General features: G+C 39.2%; 2 protein-coding genes and 1 long non-coding RNA gene across 5 annotated transcripts; 1 reads left to right on the top strand and 2 right to left on the bottom strand.

Moving 5' to 3' along the window:
• Nucleotides 1-162: 162 nt before the first annotated feature.
• On the bottom strand, nt 163-9,192 carry cax1 (cation/H+ exchanger protein 1). Of its 2 annotated transcripts, none has more exons than XM_040036051.1 (20): nt 8,933-9,192; nt 8,004-8,177; nt 7,655-7,785; nt 6,403-6,517; nt 6,166-6,282; nt 6,024-6,085; nt 5,682-5,858; nt 5,294-5,485; nt 4,793-4,892; nt 4,168-4,309; nt 3,445-3,628; nt 3,250-3,349; nt 3,037-3,155; nt 2,819-2,856; nt 2,592-2,719; nt 1,206-1,342; nt 942-1,036; nt 741-819; nt 530-638; nt 163-381 (listed from the first exon to the last, which is right to left on the bottom strand). In XM_040036051.1, exons 1-20 carry the CDS (start codon nt 9,009-9,011, stop codon nt 308-310), a joined length of 2,352 nt encoding a protein of 783 aa, XP_039891985.1. In that variant the 5' UTR covers nt 9,012-9,192; the 3' UTR covers nt 163-307. The 2 variants fall into 2 exon arrangements, with proteins under 2 accessions (XP_039891985.1, XP_039891987.1); XM_040036053.1 differs by having other exon boundaries at nt 1,206-1,339.
• A 1,209-nt stretch (nt 9,193-10,401) lies between these two features.
• On the bottom strand, nt 10,402-20,585 carry smo (smoothened, frizzled class receptor). Of its 2 annotated transcripts, XM_040036040.1 has the most exons (13): nt 20,150-20,585; nt 19,719-20,003; nt 17,663-17,862; nt 17,317-17,526; nt 17,042-17,214; nt 16,674-16,893; nt 16,438-16,561; nt 16,220-16,312; nt 15,712-15,820; nt 13,916-14,101; nt 13,220-13,368; nt 12,968-13,102; nt 10,402-12,834 (listed from the first exon to the last, which is right to left on the bottom strand). In XM_040036040.1, the coding sequence occupies exons 2-13, from the start codon at nt 19,978-19,980 to the stop codon at nt 12,218-12,220; spliced, it is 2,478 nt and encodes an 825-aa protein (XP_039891974.1). In that variant the 5' UTR covers nt 19,981-20,003; nt 20,150-20,585; the 3' UTR covers nt 10,402-12,217. The 2 variants fall into 2 exon arrangements, with proteins under 2 accessions (XP_039891974.1, XP_039891973.1); XM_040036039.1 differs by having other exon boundaries at nt 19,719-20,584.
• Nucleotides 12,376-14,640, top strand: LOC120736080. Its single transcript, XR_005696410.1, has 2 exons — nt 12,376-12,508; nt 12,620-14,640. It is a non-coding gene; the product is annotated as an uncharacterized LOC120736080 (long non-coding RNA).
• Nucleotides 20,586-21,619: the final 1,034 nt, after the last annotated feature.

Raw genomic sequence — 21,619 nt, 5'->3', positions numbered from 1 at the left:
ATACAGAAAGTTTTTTATGAATATGTTTATTATATCAAAGATCAACAAGATATTACAACGATTAACAAGAAAAATACCACAAATTGACATTTCTATTCAACAACAAGAACTTTTTTTAAATTACAGACAGAATTGGAAGACACTATTTTATTTTATACACACATATATATATATAAATATAAAACCAAATATTCACTTTAATCTTCAACATGACATTTCTGATCCCACATTTTGTGCTTCTGACCCCAAACCACCAAAGATTAAGAAACCTTTTAATGTGTTTAATTTTCAAAATTACTATTTTACATTAACACGAGTGTGGAGAAGGAGCAAAGAAGTAAAGGGCCAAAAGGATGAGGTAGACCACCACTAGAGCTGTGCCTGCAGACAAGACAACGAGTGAATATAAGCAAGATATTTGACATAGGAAAAACTTTGACAAATGCACATATGAGAAAGTCCTTGATAACATTTGATTCGTGCAAAATTAATACTTACATTTCTGGTATTATATTCTGATATTGCTTACCTTGAAAGTAGTCACATTTCCCATCCATGAAGATGTAATTGACCACAATTACACTAAAGATGCTAGCCCAAAGATGAATATCGCTGAACACAAGCATAAAGCCAACATCCTGGGAGGAAAGAGGAAATAAATAATATTTTTATATCTCTCTCTATCTAGAAATGTCATAACTGGAATTATCACAAACAAAATAATAATCAATTTAACTTACATAGAATGCATTGAAGAGGATGAGCAGTGGAATCTGGATCATGCAGACCTGCACAGCAATGCAACTTCCCACTTCAAGGCTGCAAAGAGGGGACAAGGAAGGTTTAATATTTTGTGCATTTCCAGTACTCCAGATTAAAATTGAGCCCATCCAGGTGGGTTATAACACACGTGATAATATAACGGGATGATGTTATCAAACCTGAGACTGATATTGTTTTGCAGTGCAAAAAGAATCCCATTGACAATCTCAGGAAGCTCTGGCACCATGGCCAACACCGTGACCCCAATGAAGTACTGCAGCATAAGCAGATAAGCAGTTAACTTCAGTATTATAATATTTGGTCAGCTTTAATACAAGGTTTCCACTTCATTCTACATGCTACAGGTGTCTTGTTCAATAAAGTTTAGAGTTTTTCCATTTTCCTTATTAAAAAAAAAAAAGCATAATAATGTATTGGAATACCTGGGAGATGGAGGAATGGGTCAGAAAGGGCTTAATGTTTTCAGTGCAGAGGTCAGCACAGCAAGCCATCAGCACTGTGGCAACAATCAGCACTCCAAGAGCCCTCCACCGGGACCAGTGGACAACATGGTGACCTGCTTTTAACATCCATACCATGAGCTCATTGACAGGTTTAACAATAAGTACTTATGACCTTAAACCGTTAGTGCCCTTTATTTCATTAACTTTAAAAAACAAACAAACAAACAAACAAACAAACAAACAAAGAAAACCCCAAATCATTATCATTGCAAATATTAGATTGTAATATGCTCTCTAGAGGAAAGGCTCTTTCAACCAAATAACATTTCCAGATCTACCCACAGATCATTCCACACAATCAGTGCATAGGGACATCCAAATATGCATTTTATGAGGTATGATCTGCATTCTTGTTCCCCTCTAAAAGCCAGCTTGCTTATCACCTTTAGCTTGTGCTACATTTTAAATTAGCATCCAGACTTTGCTAAAACAAACAAAAACACAAACTTCTAATTTGCTAATTCTGATTACTGGTCTGCCATGAGAGTCAAATAAAGAATAATGAGTTAATGTTTAATGGCTTGAGGTGCCAAGATCTTGTTGGGCACACACAATGACAGTTATATTTCATGATTTTTTATTTTAATGCATAAACGTTCAAAGAAAGGCTTTTTTTAATTGCAGCTGTCATGACAGATTTCTTTTCTGATGTATTAATTATGTATTTGAATCATATCACATTAGTAATAGTAATATCACTTTCTCACTGTCACTTAGTAGTATGCATGTGCACTACAAATGGGCCTTATGCTCGACACACACACTTGACACAGTGACGCCATTGTTAGTTCATGGGAGATGTTAAACAGATAGTGAGACTCCTTCTCCTTATCAGGGATGTAAATCCTTAGGTGACGGCCAAGCAGAGAACATGTAAGAGTTCTTTGTCTGCAATGTGTTTATTAACTCCTTCTCCAAAATGCTCACCAGTCTTGCTGGTTGCATAACTGGTTGCAGTTTTATTTAAGATTTTCCATAACACAGCTAGGTTTGCATTTCTTTCCCCCCTAGAAAACAATTTAATGCAATTTCCTTAATCTTCACAGGTTTTTACATGCAAAACTGCCTTATTGCAACACTGCACATGCTTGGTAATAAGGAAGGCAATGAGCAATAAGCATTTTGCAATCATTTCACTTTCCTATTCCCCAAAAGATTAAAGAACTGCATGCATAACACACCTGTTGCAACGTGGCCCATAGGCAATAATACTGGCATTAATACATGGTTTGGTGACAAGTAGATGGCCGGTGGTGATTTCACCAGTGGGGTTGGAGGTGCTGGTACCCTCTTGTGTGTACTGACCGTGTGCATGGCCCCCGTGACCATCGCTGATATGGATATCATAGATGTGGGAATGGGTCTTCAGTGTGAAGATGAGGCCAATTAGGTATGCAGCAGGCAGAAGGACAGAAATTGTGTACATAAGAGGCCTGCAAAAAAAGAAAAAAAAAAAAAAAAAATTATCACTCAAAACAATATCAAGCTGATCGTGTTGGAGAAGTGCTGTGCAATCAAGCATCAAGACTTACTCAATATGGGACAGAATTAAATGGGGCTCACTTTGACTCTGTTGTGAACACAAACAAGATAAGAATGAAAAATCAACAATAAAATAAGATGCAACATGTCGCCCTGGAAAAACCTAAAAGTTGAGTCTTTCCTTTGGACATTTTTAAGTGTACTTACTGAGCTGATCTATAACAAAATACCCTATATCTCTATACAAAAAGAAGAAGCAGCCACCCACCGTGTCATAGTGACAGTTTTTACAGACGAAGGACACAGTGGCATTGCCGGGAACATCGCTGCAACTTTCACACATCAGATTACCAAAGGTCTTTGAAAACAGGGTAGGTGCAAACACACCTAGGGACAATATTGCAGCATGGAAGGGGTTTGGACTCAGGTTTTGGAAGAATTTTGTTTCTCAGTTTGTTTTATGCACATCTGCCATCCTTACCTCCAATGGATATGAAGAGCAAAGCTGAGCTCACTCCAGCTGAACGGCTGTTAAATCGTTGCTCCTGGTGTTTAATACCCCCAATGATCATACATATACCCTGTGCAGTTAGAATTTTTATGCAATGAGTACAGCCATCTGCTTAAGACATCTAATTGCGAATATAACCAATGGGCACAATTCATCTGCTCTTACTGGTATGAACAGTATACATCCAAGAAGGGTGCCAGTTAACGCAGCTTTGACAACCTCTTCATAACATTTGGTGGCAGCACGATGTCCCTGAAGCAATGCCGTGATGTAGAATGTCAACTCTGTGATGGAGCCAAAAGTTGCGTTCACCACCGCTCCCACTGCGAAGTTACACTGTGCAGAAATGCTGCAGGAAGTATACACAGATACAAAGCAAAATAAACAAAAAGAACTGAAATGTTATATGTAGTTAAGAGTTTCTAAAAACGTTCAGTGGGATTAACTTGCTACATACTAACACATTAATTCATAAATTCAGAGGCAGCTAACCAGCGAGCCCCAGCTAGTGCCATCTGGTGTTTTACCCATGCAAGCAGGCAAATTTGCTATTGTTGTAGTTGTCAGTGTCACTCAATTGTCTATCAGAGTGTTTCTTGTCCCGTGGACAGACCTCAATTGCGATAATCTTGGACTGCTGTGCAGCCTCTGAGTTTAAAAATCCTCCACCTGCTGCAGGTTCTGGTTGCGAGCAGGAGGAGGACTATCATGAACAGCTGCAGTCCATGACTTGCTTCACTGCCTACTTGTTGGTAGGGAAAACAGATGAAAGGAGCTGGGGCTAGATAGTTACCAAAGGCTAAAAACAATTAAATAAAAAGGAGTGAAGTTTGAATTTCACCCACTATAATTTTTCATCACTTCAAAAATAAAATGAAAGAATTTTACCTGGCTATTCCCATGCCAATATAATAAGACAGGGGAATAATGGAAATCATGGCTGTAGCAAACTTTGTCTCGGCTCTGAAGGAATTGTTTTCTTTGTCAGCGTAACCAATGATCAAAGTGATAAATACCAACGGAAGCAGGTCTGCAGTGGGCATAGGCTTAAGGACAACAGACAGACAGTGGACAGACCAGCAGTAAAAATACTAGTGGCTATAGTAGAACATCTTTTCTGCACGTCTGCCCTGGCCTGAAAATTTATACAGTTAGAGAAATCAGACAGCAGAAGGGTTATTATCATTATAGCTAAGCTATGAAGACGAAAGGCCTATATCGTATCTTTCTGAGTAAATACAATTACAACATAGTTTAAAAAATTATTTTTCCTTCACAAGACTTTTAGTAAAGTTGACCTCTGGCCTTGACCTTGTGGTCACGGTCACCAAAACGTTTCCTACATTTTTAGCCGATACATCTGTGGTATCAATTCTACAATCCTTGGGTTATCGTGTTCACAAAGTTGAGTGTCACCAGACCGCTCGGCGATCATCCCCCAGGCCTTTCAGGCTGAGGATTAAAAACTGTGACTGAGCCCCTTACTTTATGTCTAACAACTTAAAAAGGATACTGAGGGCGAAAATGTTGATACCGTGGACTGTGTATTTGTAGTAATGCATATTGAAAGCTTGATAACAGCACAAGATGACTCTGGTTCCACATGCCTGTGTCTGCAAGGGAGATCGTAGAAGTAAAAGAGTCAGTAAACATGCATTAAAAATGATTAGCTCCAACATTAACAAGTTATACACAGTTCAGTTTTGCTGAACTGTTTTGATCATACTTTCACTTTGAGGCCATGTGAAAACTGAAGACCTTTGTTTTTGTGATATGGTTCAATTGCTCTTTTAAAAAAAAAGGAACAAAGTGTCACAGACAGCATTAAACACACGCTACCACATTTAAAGCTTGTGGGAAGTACAAAGGATCATGGCTAATAAGGCGGCTGTAAAAAGTAACAACACTGCGGTTGGTATTTTGAAAAGCATAACCATTGCGGTAATGGAGGGGGAAATCCTTCACGCATCCTCTGCCTTGATATCTACAACATCAATCTGTTTCAGTAAATAACCTTGTCCTTTTCCAGTGTGTGGATGTGAAGGTCCTCTGGTGCCATGAGAAGGACGCCGGTTAGTATACGAGCGTTGATTTTTGCTACTGGGATGGTGAAGACCAGCAACCAGGACAGCACACAGGCGAGGCAGTGCATGACAGCCAGGACAGGGTAACCAAGTAACAACCAAATGCAAGTGCTGACACGACACTGTGGAGACAGATTAGGACTCATGGTCAGAAGCTTACATACACTCGTCATGCACGTGAAAGCCGTGGCAACTTTTTAAAATTCTAATCATTCCTTTGTTCTTTTTCCCTGAGGTTGAATTAAATGTAAACTTCTATATAAATATTTCAGAACTGTGCACAGCACCACATAACTGAGGTCAGTATGATTTTCTTACCCAGTGCTTTGAAGTATTCTTTGGTGGCAGTTCTGGGACAGGGATCTGGATTGGTGGGGGTGAAGACACTAAGGATGCAGAGTCTTTGTTCACGACAAGGTCCTCACTGTCCGTCTCATGAGGAATAACCTCACAGTTTGGAGGGTTCACAGAGAATCTATTAAGTACATGATCAACCTGAAAAAAAAATTAATAAAATCTTATTAGAGGATTTTAACTGAATGCTGTCATTAAAACCTATTTATCCTATTAAAAATCCTGATTTTTAAACTTAAAACAGCAACTCTAGCGTCTACACAGTATCAAATTTAGTACACAAATTACATTAAAAGGCTTCATTACCTTCTCAATACACTTCCCAAATGGCCAAATAAAGTACCATGCCAATGTGACACAAACTTTTCCTAAAAGAAGAAACTCATTAGCATTATTTTCCAGATTTACAGAAAACAAGAGTGCTGCAGTTTTTTTAAAGACTACATACCATAAGCAGCACCTGCCACTGTCAGAAACATGACAGCAGAAATGAGGATGTAGATTAACGCTATCCACCAACCAAATAAAAATACATAGCACACATTCCCAAAGGTTACCACTGAACCTGAGAAGAGACAGAAATCACAAATGCAGGTTAGTTCTTTAGCGTAAGAAACACGAATTTGCATGTACGAGCGTGCTGGAGTTAAACAGAGTTGTAATATGAAAAAAAGGCAAAAGGAACCCAGGCGTTCTTGAGCCTTAACAATGCTAAGGTCAGAGTGCAGCTCTTTCATGATCTCCGATTGGTCTTCAATGGGCTTCTCCGTTACACTGGCCTTCCATTTTCTGAAACCAAACTGAAGAAATAAAGGGGGATTATTGTTAAAAAGAAAAACACCTGCAGCTTTGAGTGCGTGTATTACACTCACAGGTTCATAATCAGGGGTGTGGACTCAAAAAGAAAAAGCTTTAGCGTCATTCTGGAGATATTCCGAGTTTTTGTTTTACATGTAGCCATTTTTAAACACAGCTTTACCACAGTTTAGAAATAATGTGAGGGACCAGTTTCGACGGGACTAGAAATGAGTATATCAGAGGGACAGCTCAGGTTGATTGGTTTGGTGACAACATTAGAGGCAATCTGCACATGTGCCGGGAAGTGGACAAAGTATATTAAATATGGAGCTGCCATGCAGGGGGGAAAAAAAAATAAAAGAGGATGACCACATACAAAGCTCATGAATTTGGTGAAAGACATGTAGAGGGTTGGTGTGACAGAGGTGGCTACAAGAAGCAAGAAGCAGAAGAAGAAAGAAAAGACAAAGAAGTGAAACTGAAAAAAGTACATAAATGTTTACAGCTTTATCGTAATAAGCAACCACTAATGTCAGGCACATCATGCTAACACTGAACATATATTTGCTATTCTTGTGGGAACATTCCTACCAGCGTAAAAATTAGCCCACTAATCCTCAATCATAAAGTAAAAACATCTCCTGTAAGGAAAAACTAGCAGACCGTAAATTGCTGTTAACATCTGTATTAAGTTGAGTACGTTTTTTTGTGCAACACAGTAACAGAAGAAATGCCAAGACAACAGAAGAGCTGTTTCAGGCCGTTTAGCAGCGTTTTCCATCTGAGTGAGTAAAACCCCCTTAAGCCTGCATGGATAACAGACTACAGGAGAAGAAAAAGCCCCAAAACACAACCCCATGTTTTTCTGCGTCACTTCTGATACCTCAAACGGCTATCACAGAACCACTAAAGTTTATGGTTACTAGAAATGAAAGATTCTGTGTGATTACATTTCTAAATTCTTGCCCTAGACTCATATTAAATTTACTGCGAAAGCTGTGCATCCTTTTCACATGTGTATTTTAAAATGCTTCAAGTCCCTTTTCTTTCCTTTATGAATAAAAAGTGAGAAATTAGGTGCCGTAGTATGTAGTAAGTGTTTAGCACGTAACCACCGCCCTGATTGAGTGGTTTCCTACCTTGTAGTTGTTGGCCTCCCTGTGTGCCTCCACCTCATTGTCAACTCTGATTGTAGTCCTTGTGGTGCATTCATGCCATCCATCTTCTCCATTGCGTGGTGGAGAAGACCGGGCTGAGGTGACATGCCCCCCTGTGCAGATTAAAAAAAACAAAACAACTTTTCTACCCTGTTCTAATTTAAACCTCTCTATATTTTAACATTTCACATGTCCATATACACAGAATCTTATAATGCTTTAGCCATGTTGGGAAAGGTAGTCTTGATCATCCAGAACCAGCCAACTAGAGTTATTAAATCCAGTCAGGTATCTGCTACTTTATTCTAGTTTCAGCTAATGTCATATTCACCTCTATGGACACCAAAAAAACATTTTGGGGTGTAGTGGCAGAAGTGGTGTCCAGAAGCATCTGGGGAGGGTGTATCTGCAGGGCCTGTCTCGAGATGATGGGCCCCAACACAGAGCCTATCAGTTAGGGAGAGTTGCCGTGGATATCGATGCTGTTCTTGATGGACACAGGTCTCTAAATATGGAAACATTATAAAGAGCGTGAAGTATGGTTTTCAGAAGAGAACAGCGTATCAGTTCCATTCATAGTGTGTTAGCTGACCGACATGCTTCCATGAAAATGTGTGTGACAAACACAAACCTCCTGAGAGTCGTACAGAGTCCATACAAAACCCATGCTCTCAACAGCAGTCAGTCAAGACTGATTATCAGTGCATTGCAATGCAGCGCTAAGAATCCTGCTGGGCTTTCAAATTAAAAAAGGAATGCATACTGGTTATGGTTCATGAAAAGCAGTTGATTTAATGGTTGGCAGCCAGTGGAAGGCAAAGATTAAAATGAAAAGAAATTACTGCAAGAAGAAAACAGCAAGTATGTGATTTTTTCATTAAATCAAAACAGAAAAAAATAGGTTAAACGGAATTAAAGTGAGCAGTTGTTGCCTCTAGGAACGTTACTAAACACCATCCCAAGGAAGCACCATATGACCTACATACATACAATACAACTGTGACCATCAGGCTATCCTCCACGAAGCTATCTGTTTAAACATTAAGGTTTAACAACAGCAACAACGTCGTTTTCAATAGAATTATAACCACAAAAATACAAATTGAAATTAGTTTTAACTTTTGTTTTTAACCGAAAGCGACTTTAAAGAGCACGTGGAACGCAAACTTGACAAAATACTCAAAACGTCATTTTTTAAAAGTCTACATGAAAGGATCTGCGCAGGTGTGGAGGAGCACACGCTGAATAGTTTGGTCTCACCTGACGATGAATCAGCCTCGGATATTCTTGGTAAGTTTTCCACATCACCCGGTAAAAGTAAACAGTTTTTGTGGGACATTTTTTTGGGTTGGGTTTTTTTTTTTGGTATGACACTTTATTCTCCGAGCGTTGCTCCTATCCTGTAATCCTCTGGACTTGACTTCCCTCCCTCTTTATTCTGTGCAGTCCGAGCTGCTATTGGCATTAGCAGTCAACCATTAGGACGAGGTGAAGTGGGCGGTGGGGGAAGCGGACGGGAAACAGCAAGAGTATTATATTTTCTGATATATAAATACAGACAGAGCGCCTAACTTTATTTTATTTTTTCAAGTTCACTTTTCTTAATATTATTTTTATACGGATATTATTATGTTTTTTTTCTTCTCCAAATCTCATAAAACCAAAACTGTACTTATGTTAGTGCCCCCATTGGATCTATATAATATATTATATATGGTCACATAATAATAATATATAATATAAGTTATATATTTAATTACTTTTTTATCACTTACCTCGCTTTATAATTTTATGTATAAAATTTAAGTTATTTCTTATGGCATTTTTGTAAGGTTACTTTGATTCCTACTAGTGTTTACGTTGATTGTTATGTCCATTTTATTCATAGCCTGCGGTAAATTTCAAGAACAGAAGCTGACCCAAAAGGCACATTTCCATTCCAGCTCTTCAAAAAAAACACAGTTTCAAAATATATTTAAACCTGAAAGGTGTGTTTTGGTTTTGTTGTCTTAGCTAATTATTGTGGAAAGAAAATATCACAGTGATTTAAGAGTCATTCAGGTGTGTTCATCATTTGCAAATAAATTATGATTCATCTCATAAATCATGAAACACTGTCCTACCCTCCATAAGCTGCCTTTAGGGGTTAAAAGTATCAGGATTGGTATTGGTATAGGGAATGCAGGCCCTGTATTTATTTGGTTTCAGACTGATACCAAAATTTGCAGTATTGCGCATCATTAGTGCAAGCTGCATGCTGCAAGTACACGCTGCGGTCAAAAGTACTGGGCCACACTGTGGCGCAGTTTTTCCAGGGGTTGGCCTGGCGACTTTAATATGACTAAAGTTAAATCCTAATTCTTTTCTTAACAGGACATTTTAGACAGTTCTGTACTTGATACATTGTGGGGACATTTGGGTCCTCTTCTGTCCCAGCATGACTGTTCCTCAGTCCATAAAGGCATGGTTGGATGAGTTTGTTGTAGAAGAACTTGACCTCCTTCCTTGCAACCACTTTGGAATGAAGTAGAACAGAGAATGGGCTAAAATTTTACACCTACACACTGCCCAAAAATTTGTAGAAAACCTGGAAGAGTAAAAATTATTGTAGCTGCAAACGTGGAACGATTTGGAATGGGATGTCATAAAAGTTCCTGTCCTCGAGTCGTAGCGGAGATTACAACTGTTACAAAAGGCAAAACACGAAGAAAAAAAAATGCACATATCTGTTTCACTTTTCACTAAAATTTTATTTACATATAAAAACAAAACAAAAGAAAATACAGCTGCACAGTAAAAGTGACAGTATTCTTATACTCAGTTTGGAGACTAAACACACAAAGCGCCACAGTTAATCTTCAGACAGCTTACAAAAAAACAGAAATTATTACTTTTCAAAAGTAATCCTCATTTCTATTTTTTTTTTTTTAACACAAACTTTTTAGGTGGACATCAGCTTTTTTTTTGTTATTGAATTCATAGTGTGGCAGTGTGGCAACTACTAATAACATAAATAATTCTCATACACTTCTATGTAACAAAATGTATCTGTGTTGACTAAGTAGCGATTTAACACAGTTTACTTCAGCATCATTTATCCACAGTAAGTGTAAACACACGTGACGATAGTAGGTGATCATTTGGTTACAGCACGAGTACAGCGGCAGATTTTTTCTTCTATAGAGCAGTTGACTCTTCCCTTTTGTTCAACATCATGTAAGCAGAAGAATTGAGTGATTTGTACATTGGAAATATAACAGATTGAGAAATCTATGAGCAGCTAATACAGTACACACAGAAAGAGAGAGAGAGATGGAAAATTCTGCACTTTTTATTTTCAGATCTGAATAAGCTCCTTGTGGAGCATTATCAAATTTTTTTTTACTGAACTGAGGAGGATGCAGTTTTGACTTAATATTTACAACAGAATAAGAAAAAGTAGAAATACAGCTGCAAAAAAATGTAGAGGAAAAGTTGAAATGTACAAGTAAAAGAGAGCCATTCATTTCAGTCCAATGCAGCAAAACTGTAAAGTAAGTTTTCCTCCAATCAAAGCAGAAAGTGTAGAATTATTGCACCAGGCAACAGAGTGTGTACATATAACTACACAGTTACAGTAGCTTATTTAATAAAAGAAAAAAAAAGGCTTTACTATTTAAGGCATCAAAAATGAAGTGTAAAAGAAGCTATGAGTTATCGCATGTGGATCTAATTTCATTTTAGTCCCAGTGTGTATTAGAAATTCTTCAGGAAGTGCGAACATTTAGCATTTAGCAATTATTAGTATTTATAGGGTGAGGGGGCGTGTGGGTAATGGTTAGTACCCCAACTGTACATAAGAACAAACAATTAATAGATATATAGTAGCTTGAAGATAGAGCAAAACATAAAAATATAATACAAGAGAAGACTTGCGATAAACAGTATTATGCAGCTTCTGCTGCCCTAGGAGTGATGAAATACTCGTGACATAAGACGTCAATAAAAAATATTAAATATAGCAACGACAATAAAAAGGCATTTTAAAATAGTCTTCTAGAATTGGTGAAATCTTTTTAAAGAAGTCATTCATTGATAATCCCAGGAAAAGTAAACCTGGTTAATTCATCCTTGACTGGCACCGATCGGAGCGTCGGGTCCCACCGTAACACACAGAGCTTGAAGTTGTAACCAGCAGGTTGGAGCTGATGCAGGCGGATGAATGAGTCGGTGCTTCAGGATAAAGACATCTGGGTTTCTGTATTGTTTCAAGCCATGTACGGTTTTAGCTGCCTCATTTGACTTATCATCCTGGAGTTGCTTTTAAAATGTTACTGGACACAAATAAAATATAAAAATAATTTCTTATACACAACACTTTTTATTCTATTTTATCCCTTTGCGTTTTTTTTAAGAAAAAAAAATGACCAGCTTTGTTCCATCTTAACGTCCAGGCATTGGGATTTTGCTGCACTTTAGTAAGAATTTGCGAAAGTATCCAGCACTTTTTTTTTTTTTACCTTGCTATGTACGTACACCTTAAAACAGTCTATTTCAGCTATGATTTTAGAAGTCAGAGTCAGCGTCCATAAGCTCCGCCTCCATTAAATTGGTCCTGGAGTGGATGGGTCCGTAACCAGCCCTCCGGCCTGCTGGTACCCGAGCCACGTGGGCCATTCTTTCTGATATTCCATCAGTGATATCCATATTTCCAGGGTAGCGTGAAGACGCACTAGGCTGCCAATTGGAGGGAGGGTAACGCGGACCAAGACCCAGATCCTCTGGACAATCTCTGAAGGTCAGGGGGTCAGACAGCATGCTGTGGCCATAGCCATTCTGGCTGGTCTGGTACTGCAGGTAGGGACACTTCTCCTCGCATGACAGACGGTGCGAAGGTTGAAAGTCTGGGTAAGACCCAGGCAGAACTTCCTCCTCAATCTTCTGTTGTTGTCTCTGCTGTTCTCGCAGATTGGCAACCAGGCTTGGATGAGGAGGCAGTTTGGGCAGACGGGGCACTGAGCTGCGACCAAACTCACGCTGGCGATAAACCTGGTGGTCCACCATCTCCTCAACCGGACGCACCTCCTTCTTCCTCTTCTTCTTCTTCTTTTTCCTCTTTATCATTTCTGGTGAAATTTCGGCCTCCACCATCCACAGGCGGTTCCTCTCCTCTGGAGGGGGCACTGTGACAAAATAATAGAAAGTAAAGATTACGATTTTTTTTTTTTTTTTAAACCCAAGGTCTAGAACATCTGATCTGAAATTTATATTCAAGGGAGTTGGTGTAAAGCCAGAATCATGGTCTCCGGAGCTCACCTGGTGTACCAGTGGGAGTAACAGAAATGTCCTGTGGGAGGATGGCACCTCGCCTGGCCACCATCTTTGTCACATGCTGTGCCCAAGCTGACGACATGTCATTTGATGGCTCGTTTAGGTCAAAATTGATTCCGGCTATGAAAGAGAAGAAAAAAATTAACCCTAACTAACCCTAACCCCATTTACTGGTCAATACAATGACATCTCTGCACTCAGATGTATTTATCTGAATTAGCTCAATGATATACTCACCCACTGGTCCTTCGTGGGACACGGTGTGCATGCTGAAGGACAGCTCTTTCTCTGGATCTTTGTGGAGCTCCTTCCTCATCGCGAATGCCTTGGCGATCATCTTGCTTTTCTTTATCCTCTTCGGTTCATTATCGCTACGGCCGATGATCCTGGCAAAGTAGAATGACGGATGGCTACATTAATTTTTCTGAGAACAAAAATTCAGTCCTGATCCACTGATAGCAAGAGATTGAGACCTAATGTTTTGCAATCCAACAGCTGCCATTTGACCTTAGATAAAATGCTAAAATCATCAATCAAGCTCTGTCATGGAAAAATACAGAGTAAGAAAGCCTTGGCCTCGACTGAAAATGCAAACCCCCCCCAAAAAATCAACAGTGCAAACTGAAATGGATGCACTGGGGGTACACAACAGGACTAAATGCATGTGCGTGTCTTCATACTTTGAAGTGATGGGGATACAATCCAAACTTTTCAGTTATTTTGGACAAAGAGCAGGCATTTAACACACCGCTATCACTGTACATATTAATATGGACAGGCGTGTAACAATGATTTTAAAAACAGACTGTTGCTAATTTTTTTTAAAAGAACATTAAAAAAGGGCAAATAATCATCCTAACCTACAGTATCTCTTCACTGCTATAGCCATAACACCAGAGACGTGTTTGCAGAAGTTTGTGTTAACTTGCTCACTTGCACCAGGTGCGTTTCCAGATGAGGATGGTGGCTTTGGTCCAGACCCAGGTGCTCATGGCGATACCCGTCCCAAACATGGAAAACAGGTTAATTTTCTCCACCATCAGACTGGGGCGGTTCTTAATGGTGCATTCTGGGATGGGCTTGTTTGTCTGAGAGGCGATTGTCACGTTGGCCTCACACCTGTTGAAAATACGACAGAGATGATTAGTCTGTGTCTCCAACAGTGCCCACAGTGTGTGCCTCCCACACCTTCTAGCTAGTCATATGACTGAGGTGCATTCAAATGCTGGATCTGGTTAATAAGAAGGTCTTTTACATGTTAGGGTGGGGAGAGAGTGGTTTACATTTTTGAGGCAAAATTCATTCCAGTCCAGCCAGTGTCAACACGGTGGGGAAAGAGGGCTGCATTCACTGCTTCATGCTGAGTGGTTAGATGGCGGTTTGGAGTGTGCATCAGGTTGTGGATATCTGTGTGTGACTGGATGCGGAGGGTGAAACTGAGAAGTGCTGAGGTATAAAGCAGCTTTTGAAGCAAGCAGGTGTAAACTTTAACACCTTAGGACTTGAACTGCTGCAAAACTGTAAAGTAAAACTTCCTTCAGTCCAGACAAGGATTCGAATGACTCCATACTGATCGCTACCACTGACCATTTTAGTTCCACCTAATCAAAACTTTGGTGCATAATGAGTGTATAAATAAAAGATTAATAGAATAAAAACTAATGTTATTTTACCTTTTCTAAAAATTTTAAACAACAACTAAATGTCAATGCAACAGAAATGAACTAATGCATGATATTAACATGCTTTGGTTTATTAGTTCTCACAGGTAGCTGCACATTGGCCTAATCAGCAAGAGATCAGCTGGTTAAATCCTAAAAGGAGAGCCAAAATCTCAGGCCTCAGACTGCTCAGTGTATGATGTCACTGAGAAGGGGTATCCTTAATATGGTCACCCCGATCACCTTCCATTCAACCATCTGTTTACAAGGGGTAGCCAATGAAAAGAAAGTTGCCTTAAAGGGAGAGGAGCAGGTCTCCATGAGGGTCTGCAAACGTTAAATACTGTGAGTGGAGCCAATATTAGTGGACCAATATTAGCTATTTGCCAATATATTGGGACTGGGATTTTTAATGGCCGATACATTTTTTTGTGGTATAAAACATATGGAAAAAACTGCCTTTAAGCATGTAACAAGTGTTGCTTAGTTTGTCCACCAGAGGGAACTCTGCAACCTCCCTATTGACAACACATTTTCAGGAAGAACACAGCACAATAACCAGCTGATCCAAGTAGACTCAGGCAGGGTGTAAACAAGTAATCAACGACTGGTAACGATAAAGGACGAGTACTTTTAAACTGCATTATCATATTATGTTAGGACAACAAATAACAAATATTGGGGGAAACTATTTATGTGTTTTGTGTTTGAAAGAAAAAAAAAAATCAGCCAATATATGGAATGTTTAAATCACCAAATATTGATCTTAAAAATCGGCCAGGCTATAGTGACAATTTATCCAAAGGTACTTTAATAGATTCCAATTATAAATATATGGAGATAGAAATTAGCATAATAGGTTTACTTTAAATTAATGTGACATATTTGGAAAAATTCAGGTATTTATTTATTTATTTTTTAGGAGATATGCATCCTGGGCCTGGCATTGTGGTCCCGTTAAGGTGGAAAGGGTAATATGCTGTGCAATAGCAGTGGTGACTTTGTTAGTGTGAGCAGTAAAAACACATAAAATTATATGTTTTCCGTCTAAAAGAAAACACAACTTACAGCACATAATCCCTGAAGCTTCTTTCCCACTCAGCTTGGTTGAAGAAGTCATAAAAGTGGCAGCCAAAGGTTATAAAGACAAAACCAAAGGCAAGGAATCCAAATATTCCTGTATCGTAAAGAAACACAAGGACAACAAATTATATGTAAGGTATTAGACGCTTTGCTCCTGGTATACATCATACAGAATAAGAAACCTTAATGCATTATTACATCGGCCTAACTTTGTGCTGAACATGCAACTATTTTTCTGGTAATAACTGGAATGAGTAAAGAAAATCAACAGCCTATTTGTGCAAGATAATTCATAATTTTATTGGGGGGGGGGGTTATATTGGTTGGGTCTAATTATTGGGGGGGGGGTCATAACCCCCCCAACCCCCCAGGAAATTACGCCCCTGCATTATTAAAATGCCTGATTTCTATGATGAACAAGCAGTTAAGCCCAGGTTTCAACTCTCAGGATGGTTTCTCTCTGATATTGATCAGACGAGAGTAGAGAACTTACCGAGTCGCAGCATAGTCTCATTGATTTTGCTCGCTGCTTTCTCACTCAAGAGACCGGGGTGATTACTTTTGATGGAAAATAATGTCATAACACCTAGAAACAGAGAAATGTTTTAATTAAGTCTTTGCAAAGATTAAAGAGTAACTTTTATGACAGTTTGTGTCTCTTTTTTAGCTCTTTGAGCTCAAAACATGACAAACCAGTTCTTCGGAACTCACCTCGAATGAGGAAGTAGCCACCAACAACAAGCACCACTCCAATGGGTGCCAGCACAAAGCCAGCGCGATACCTGTAGTTCTTGTAGCCCACAAAACAGATCCCGCTCACAGAGTCTCCGTCAACCTTTAAACAACCAGGCATAGACAAAAGGAATCATAAAACCGACCAACCTCAGTTGTAAAACATTTTAAAATCTCAAAGAATGAGGAATTTTAGTGAAAAGCCTCATACACACCTCAGCGATTGCTAGGATGGCCACAGTGAGGACAAAGGGGATGGACCAGGTGACCATGTGGAAGTAAGAGGTTCTACCAGACAGTGGCTGGTGAGTAGTGCCCAGAGCTTTGAAGGATGTGTGCCAGGCATATGTCAGCATGACAAACCAAATCACACCTGACATCAGGGAGTAGTAGACGATGATGAAGATGGTGACACATGACAGCGTTTCCGAAGACCTGAAAAGAGCAAGATTAGAGAATTTCTGTGATTTTTTTTTTTTTCTTTTTCTTTTCTTTTTTTTGTGGGTGGGGGGGCATGCGGAGGGGAAAAAAATCACATGAAATCGTATCATATTTAACGCTGAGATTGAGGTTTTGCACTCACGAGGGCTCCCCGAGTCGCATCGTGTTGTCGCTCTTGCATACAATCTCTTCACGTGCGCCATCCAGAAATTGGGCCAGCCAGCCGATGCTGCCCACAAAGAAACAGGCGTTGATGTAGAAGAGAATGACGGCTGGGTAGCGGTTGGAGTTTTTCCAGTCTGCAAGAAATGTGGCCTGAAAAATAAAGAGAAATAATTAACAAAATGAGAATGTGGCTTAAGTTAAATGTGACCCAATCCCCCCCCCAAAAATGAATGCCGTTATAGTTTGTCTCACCAGGGTAAAGAAAGTGCAGAGGAGGGTGATGGTTCCAAAGTAAGCGATGTAGGCGTGCATGTCATTGTGCTCCTCTTCAGTGAACAGAGGATTGTCACACTGGATACCACAGCCCTCCACGTCCTTGTACCAGCTCGACTGAATGTCCGTCTTCACCAGAGGAGCTTCACACTGGCCCGATGTGTTGAACTTCAGCTTTTGCACCTCATTCTGCAAACAGAGGATATAATGGGTAGTCTTACAGCTGCCTAACAGTTTGAAATCATTGCTGTTTACTGGACCCTGACCTCTGAGCCCGGACTTTTAAAAAAAGTCTCACATGACATTACATGACAATTGAACATACCGAACAGCCCACAGGGAATTTGTCACATTTGAGAAAGCTGGGCCAGCCTCGCTCCCGATCCACGATGCTACATGGACTACGTGTAGTCAGACAGAGGCTCTGGCTGGGCAGTTCAACTCGACCGTTTTCGCATTTGGGCATGTAGACGGCGCAGAGCAGAGGCTGGATGACCGACCAACAGCGAGGGGCATTCCGCAAACCTAGGACACAAAAACAAAACTGAAACTTCCTGTGGCATTTAACTTAGAGATGATAGATTCACCACAAGAATGACAATGATCCCATGAGTAGTTAGATTTATGAGACCAGTGATGATGACAGTGATGATCGTTATACACTTCCTATCAATTTCCAAGAGCCGGAGGTGGAGATGTACATATTAGGAGAAGTTATGCAAAAAGGGAAAAAGAAATTATTCACTTTGAATATGACTGACTGAATCTGATTATTTTAATTTGCATGTTCTATTTGTACAATAGCAATTAATCGAGTAATCCACAACTCAGTCAGTGGAAAACAGAGAAGGTGGGCCTGTACAATATGAGAAAAATCTACAATGTTCAATGTTTTGTTCAATATTGCAATGACAACATATGATGAATAAACAAATATTGAGGCGTCCATATTACATTTATTCTCCAGATATGTGAAGGGATAAGGTGCTAAGGAAGCAGCATTAAGTTGGTGGTGTTTTCTCATTTTGTAGTAAGATTGTTGCTACTGTTGGGCTCTTTTCATTTTTCATTGAACAGAACATTAAACATAAGATTTTTTTTTGTATTTATTGCGTTTCAGACAGTCTTTTACTGTGTGTTTATGGCCAATTCACAAGTTCATTAAGTTGCACAAATGATGCAGTGCCAGTTTCGCTGGCAGGCAACTGCAAGTGACAAATAACGGCTCAATTCAATTCAATTCAAATTCCAGCAGGTAGTTAACTGCATACTTTTCTTGACTGTTGCTCAGACATAAATAAATGAATATATAAAATAAATAAAACGCATATGGACAAAAAAAATGACATAAAAATCATTTTGTGTGACTGAAAATGAAAACTACCACATTCCCTCCCATATAAAATGTATATGTTTTAAATGTGTTTTATAAGAGATATATGCTTCATATCAAAATAGCCCCTTTCACAGTTTTCAAAATAGAATTATTAATCGAACATATTAACAGTACCTGAACACCCTGTGTATACTGTATACAGTATACATAATTGTTATAATTATGTTGCATCAAGTCATAGAGGTCTTACAGGTCTTATGGCTAAAATTGTTTCTGATTATTGTCCATATGGGGGCTGTAGATTTGAGGTTTGGCAGTCTGACAAAGTGAGATTTCGTGACACCAATTATAGGTCAGTTTATAGTCTAGATGATAGAAACTTGGGATTAAAAATTTACAAATTAAAAAAGTTTATTTTTCCATCCGTGTAACACTTATGTACGGGCATGGTTACAGACTTCACCTTATAATACTTGCAAATTTTTTTTTATTATTGTTTACAAGAATGATTTACTAAATTAGTAAAAATCGAGACAAATGATACTCTTTAAGATCTGTGAGGCTGGCCTGGTACTGACAGGTCATTAGTGAGAGTTTATGAAGGTCAAAGTCTTCTTGCGGAATATCTAAAAACCCTTTTATCAGCCGGTCTTCATTTGTTTCCGCTCTTAACACCTTTGAATGATTGTCCTTTGTTACCTTTAATGGATTTTAACCCCTCTTTTCCTCTCGAGGATCTTTTCCATTACTTAAACCTCCTGAGTACTTGTGAATTGTCACAGCAGGCCATTATCATGCATTTAACATCTTATCACAATAGAACAAAACAAAGTAAATACTGATAAATACGGTATATTGACTGAAAAACAGCCAATTTTCAGAGTTTCGGCTTATTAAAAAGCTAAATGAGTTAATTGTTACTACAAAAAAAAAGAAAAAAGCATTTTCTTAATTATTTACATGCGGTATCAAGAAACTGACTTCTCTGACATAAAAGACAAACGTACTAAAGTAGCAAATATGAATTATGATTTTCAAATCATACCGGACCACATGGTCAACTTCTCAAAAGCCTCTTCTTGGGTGCTGGAGTCCTCCGCCAGGATCAGAGAAGTGTGAGTGTATGGTAAAGGCGATCCCAAACATGTGTTATATTTAAGCACCTCGCAAGTTGTGGTTTTCTTGCAGGTATCCTCAAATATCGTCCCGTTTGGAGAGAGCACTGCCCCGCAGCCAGAAAGCCAGGCAGCCCAGACGCAAAGCATCCCGTAAAATCCAACAATGGGGCTCCAACTCTTGGAAGACATCTTGGAAGGGGGGGGGGATTCAACTGCGCAAAAAAAGGGAGAAAAAAATCACTTTGTTTTCTTGTGCTTCAGCAAACTAATGTACCGAAAGACCAAGATGGGTTGCTCTGTTCTTTAGATTTAGGATAGGTTTCCAAAAGCGGCATGGTAAATTAAAAAAAAAACTAACTTTAAAGTTTTCCCGAAGTCCTTCCAAACTTTTTCATTCTGCACTTCTCATCCGATCCCTTTTGGGTTTTCCCGAATTCCTTCATTATCCAAAATCTAACCGCCGCGCAAAATGTCCTCATGTGTTGAAAACGCGGATGGTGATCTTAGAGCGGTAATAAAGTATCCATTTGTGTCGTTTAAACTGGATAGGAAAGTTGCAGATTCTTCTTCCCTCCCCCAACTTCCAAAAAAACTTGCCATGAAAAAGTCTGGATCTCTGTAATAGGATCTCCAGCTCACATGCGCCACCCCTTCTCCAAAACCCCCCTCTTTTTTTTATAGTGGCAGAAAAATAAGGTGATAAATTATCCTATATCTCTGTATGAGTTTGAAGAAGTGTTTTTCTCCGGGTGAAGTGTCTGATGAGAGGTTTTTGTTAAGTCCCTGTGAGCTGCACTCACTGTCTGCTGGTTGTTGGGGGTTTTTTTTTGTATCTCTGGTATGCACATGGTGGGGGAAAGCCAGGGCAACAAAACCTCCCTTCCCATCCCCCTCTGCAAGTAGAAGAATGTGCCTTATGGCAGACCTTCTCAGAGTTTCTCATCTCGAGGACCACCACCCCAAAACAGCACCAACTCTCCGGTCTGACAGGTTAACTCTCATGTGAGAAGGGTTTTGTAATTTATTCTTATTGACAATGTGAAGGGAGTAAAGATGAAATATTTGCAATCTTTCATCCCCGTGTAGGATCCCAGGTGACCCTCAGACATTTTCAGAGCAATTTTAATTATTGCATATATAACAGCCCCTGCATAATTCTGTTATGAGCTTTTTCATTATCTTTGAATAGGTACGAAATCACAAGCTAATAGGATACACAAATAGAAATAATAAGAAATATGTATGGGTATGGTATTTCTATGCATTTTGCAACAACAGTGTTAACAGTGGAATAGAAATCAGGGTTTCTCAAAGTTCTGATCACAGAGTGTAAGTGTAGAACATCAGCATGTCCAGCATTTGTAATGCATCTCTTCAAAGTATGTATATTGGTAATACAACCGTTTGTTTTTATATTATAACATGAACTGTGGATGAAATGAAGAACAGCGGGTGCTTAAAATGCTTTCTAGAGCAGCCACTTACCTGCAGGTCACACATGGAGAACGTTGGATGTACAGAAAGTGTACGTGCAGGCTGATCTGTGCTGATGACATTTGTTTTTTGGTCACAGTTATGCAGAGTAAACACTCCTTGCACTGGAATGTACATGTGCAGGCATTACATAAGACTTTCTAGTGAAAATAAAATGTCTTAAGGTGCTCACCAGCCACAACCTTTATTATTAATCGTGTGGGATTATTATTTGTTTACATGAAGGCTTAGCGATTATGACATCGGAATATCTGTGTGTGGGAGAGAGAGGGAGGGGCACAACTCAAAATTAGTTTCCTTTGGGACACTCATAATGGTCTGAACTTCCTCTTTT

Source organism: Simochromis diagramma, unplaced genomic scaffold (assembly GCF_900408965.1).
Source record: "Simochromis diagramma unplaced genomic scaffold, fSimDia1.1 OVJJ01000816.1, whole genome shotgun sequence".
In the NCBI taxonomy this organism is placed as follows: domain Eukaryota; kingdom Metazoa; phylum Chordata; class Actinopteri; order Cichliformes; family Cichlidae; genus Simochromis; species Simochromis diagramma.
Note: the sequence above shows the minus strand (reverse complement) of the source record. Positions and strands in the feature narration are given on the sequence as shown.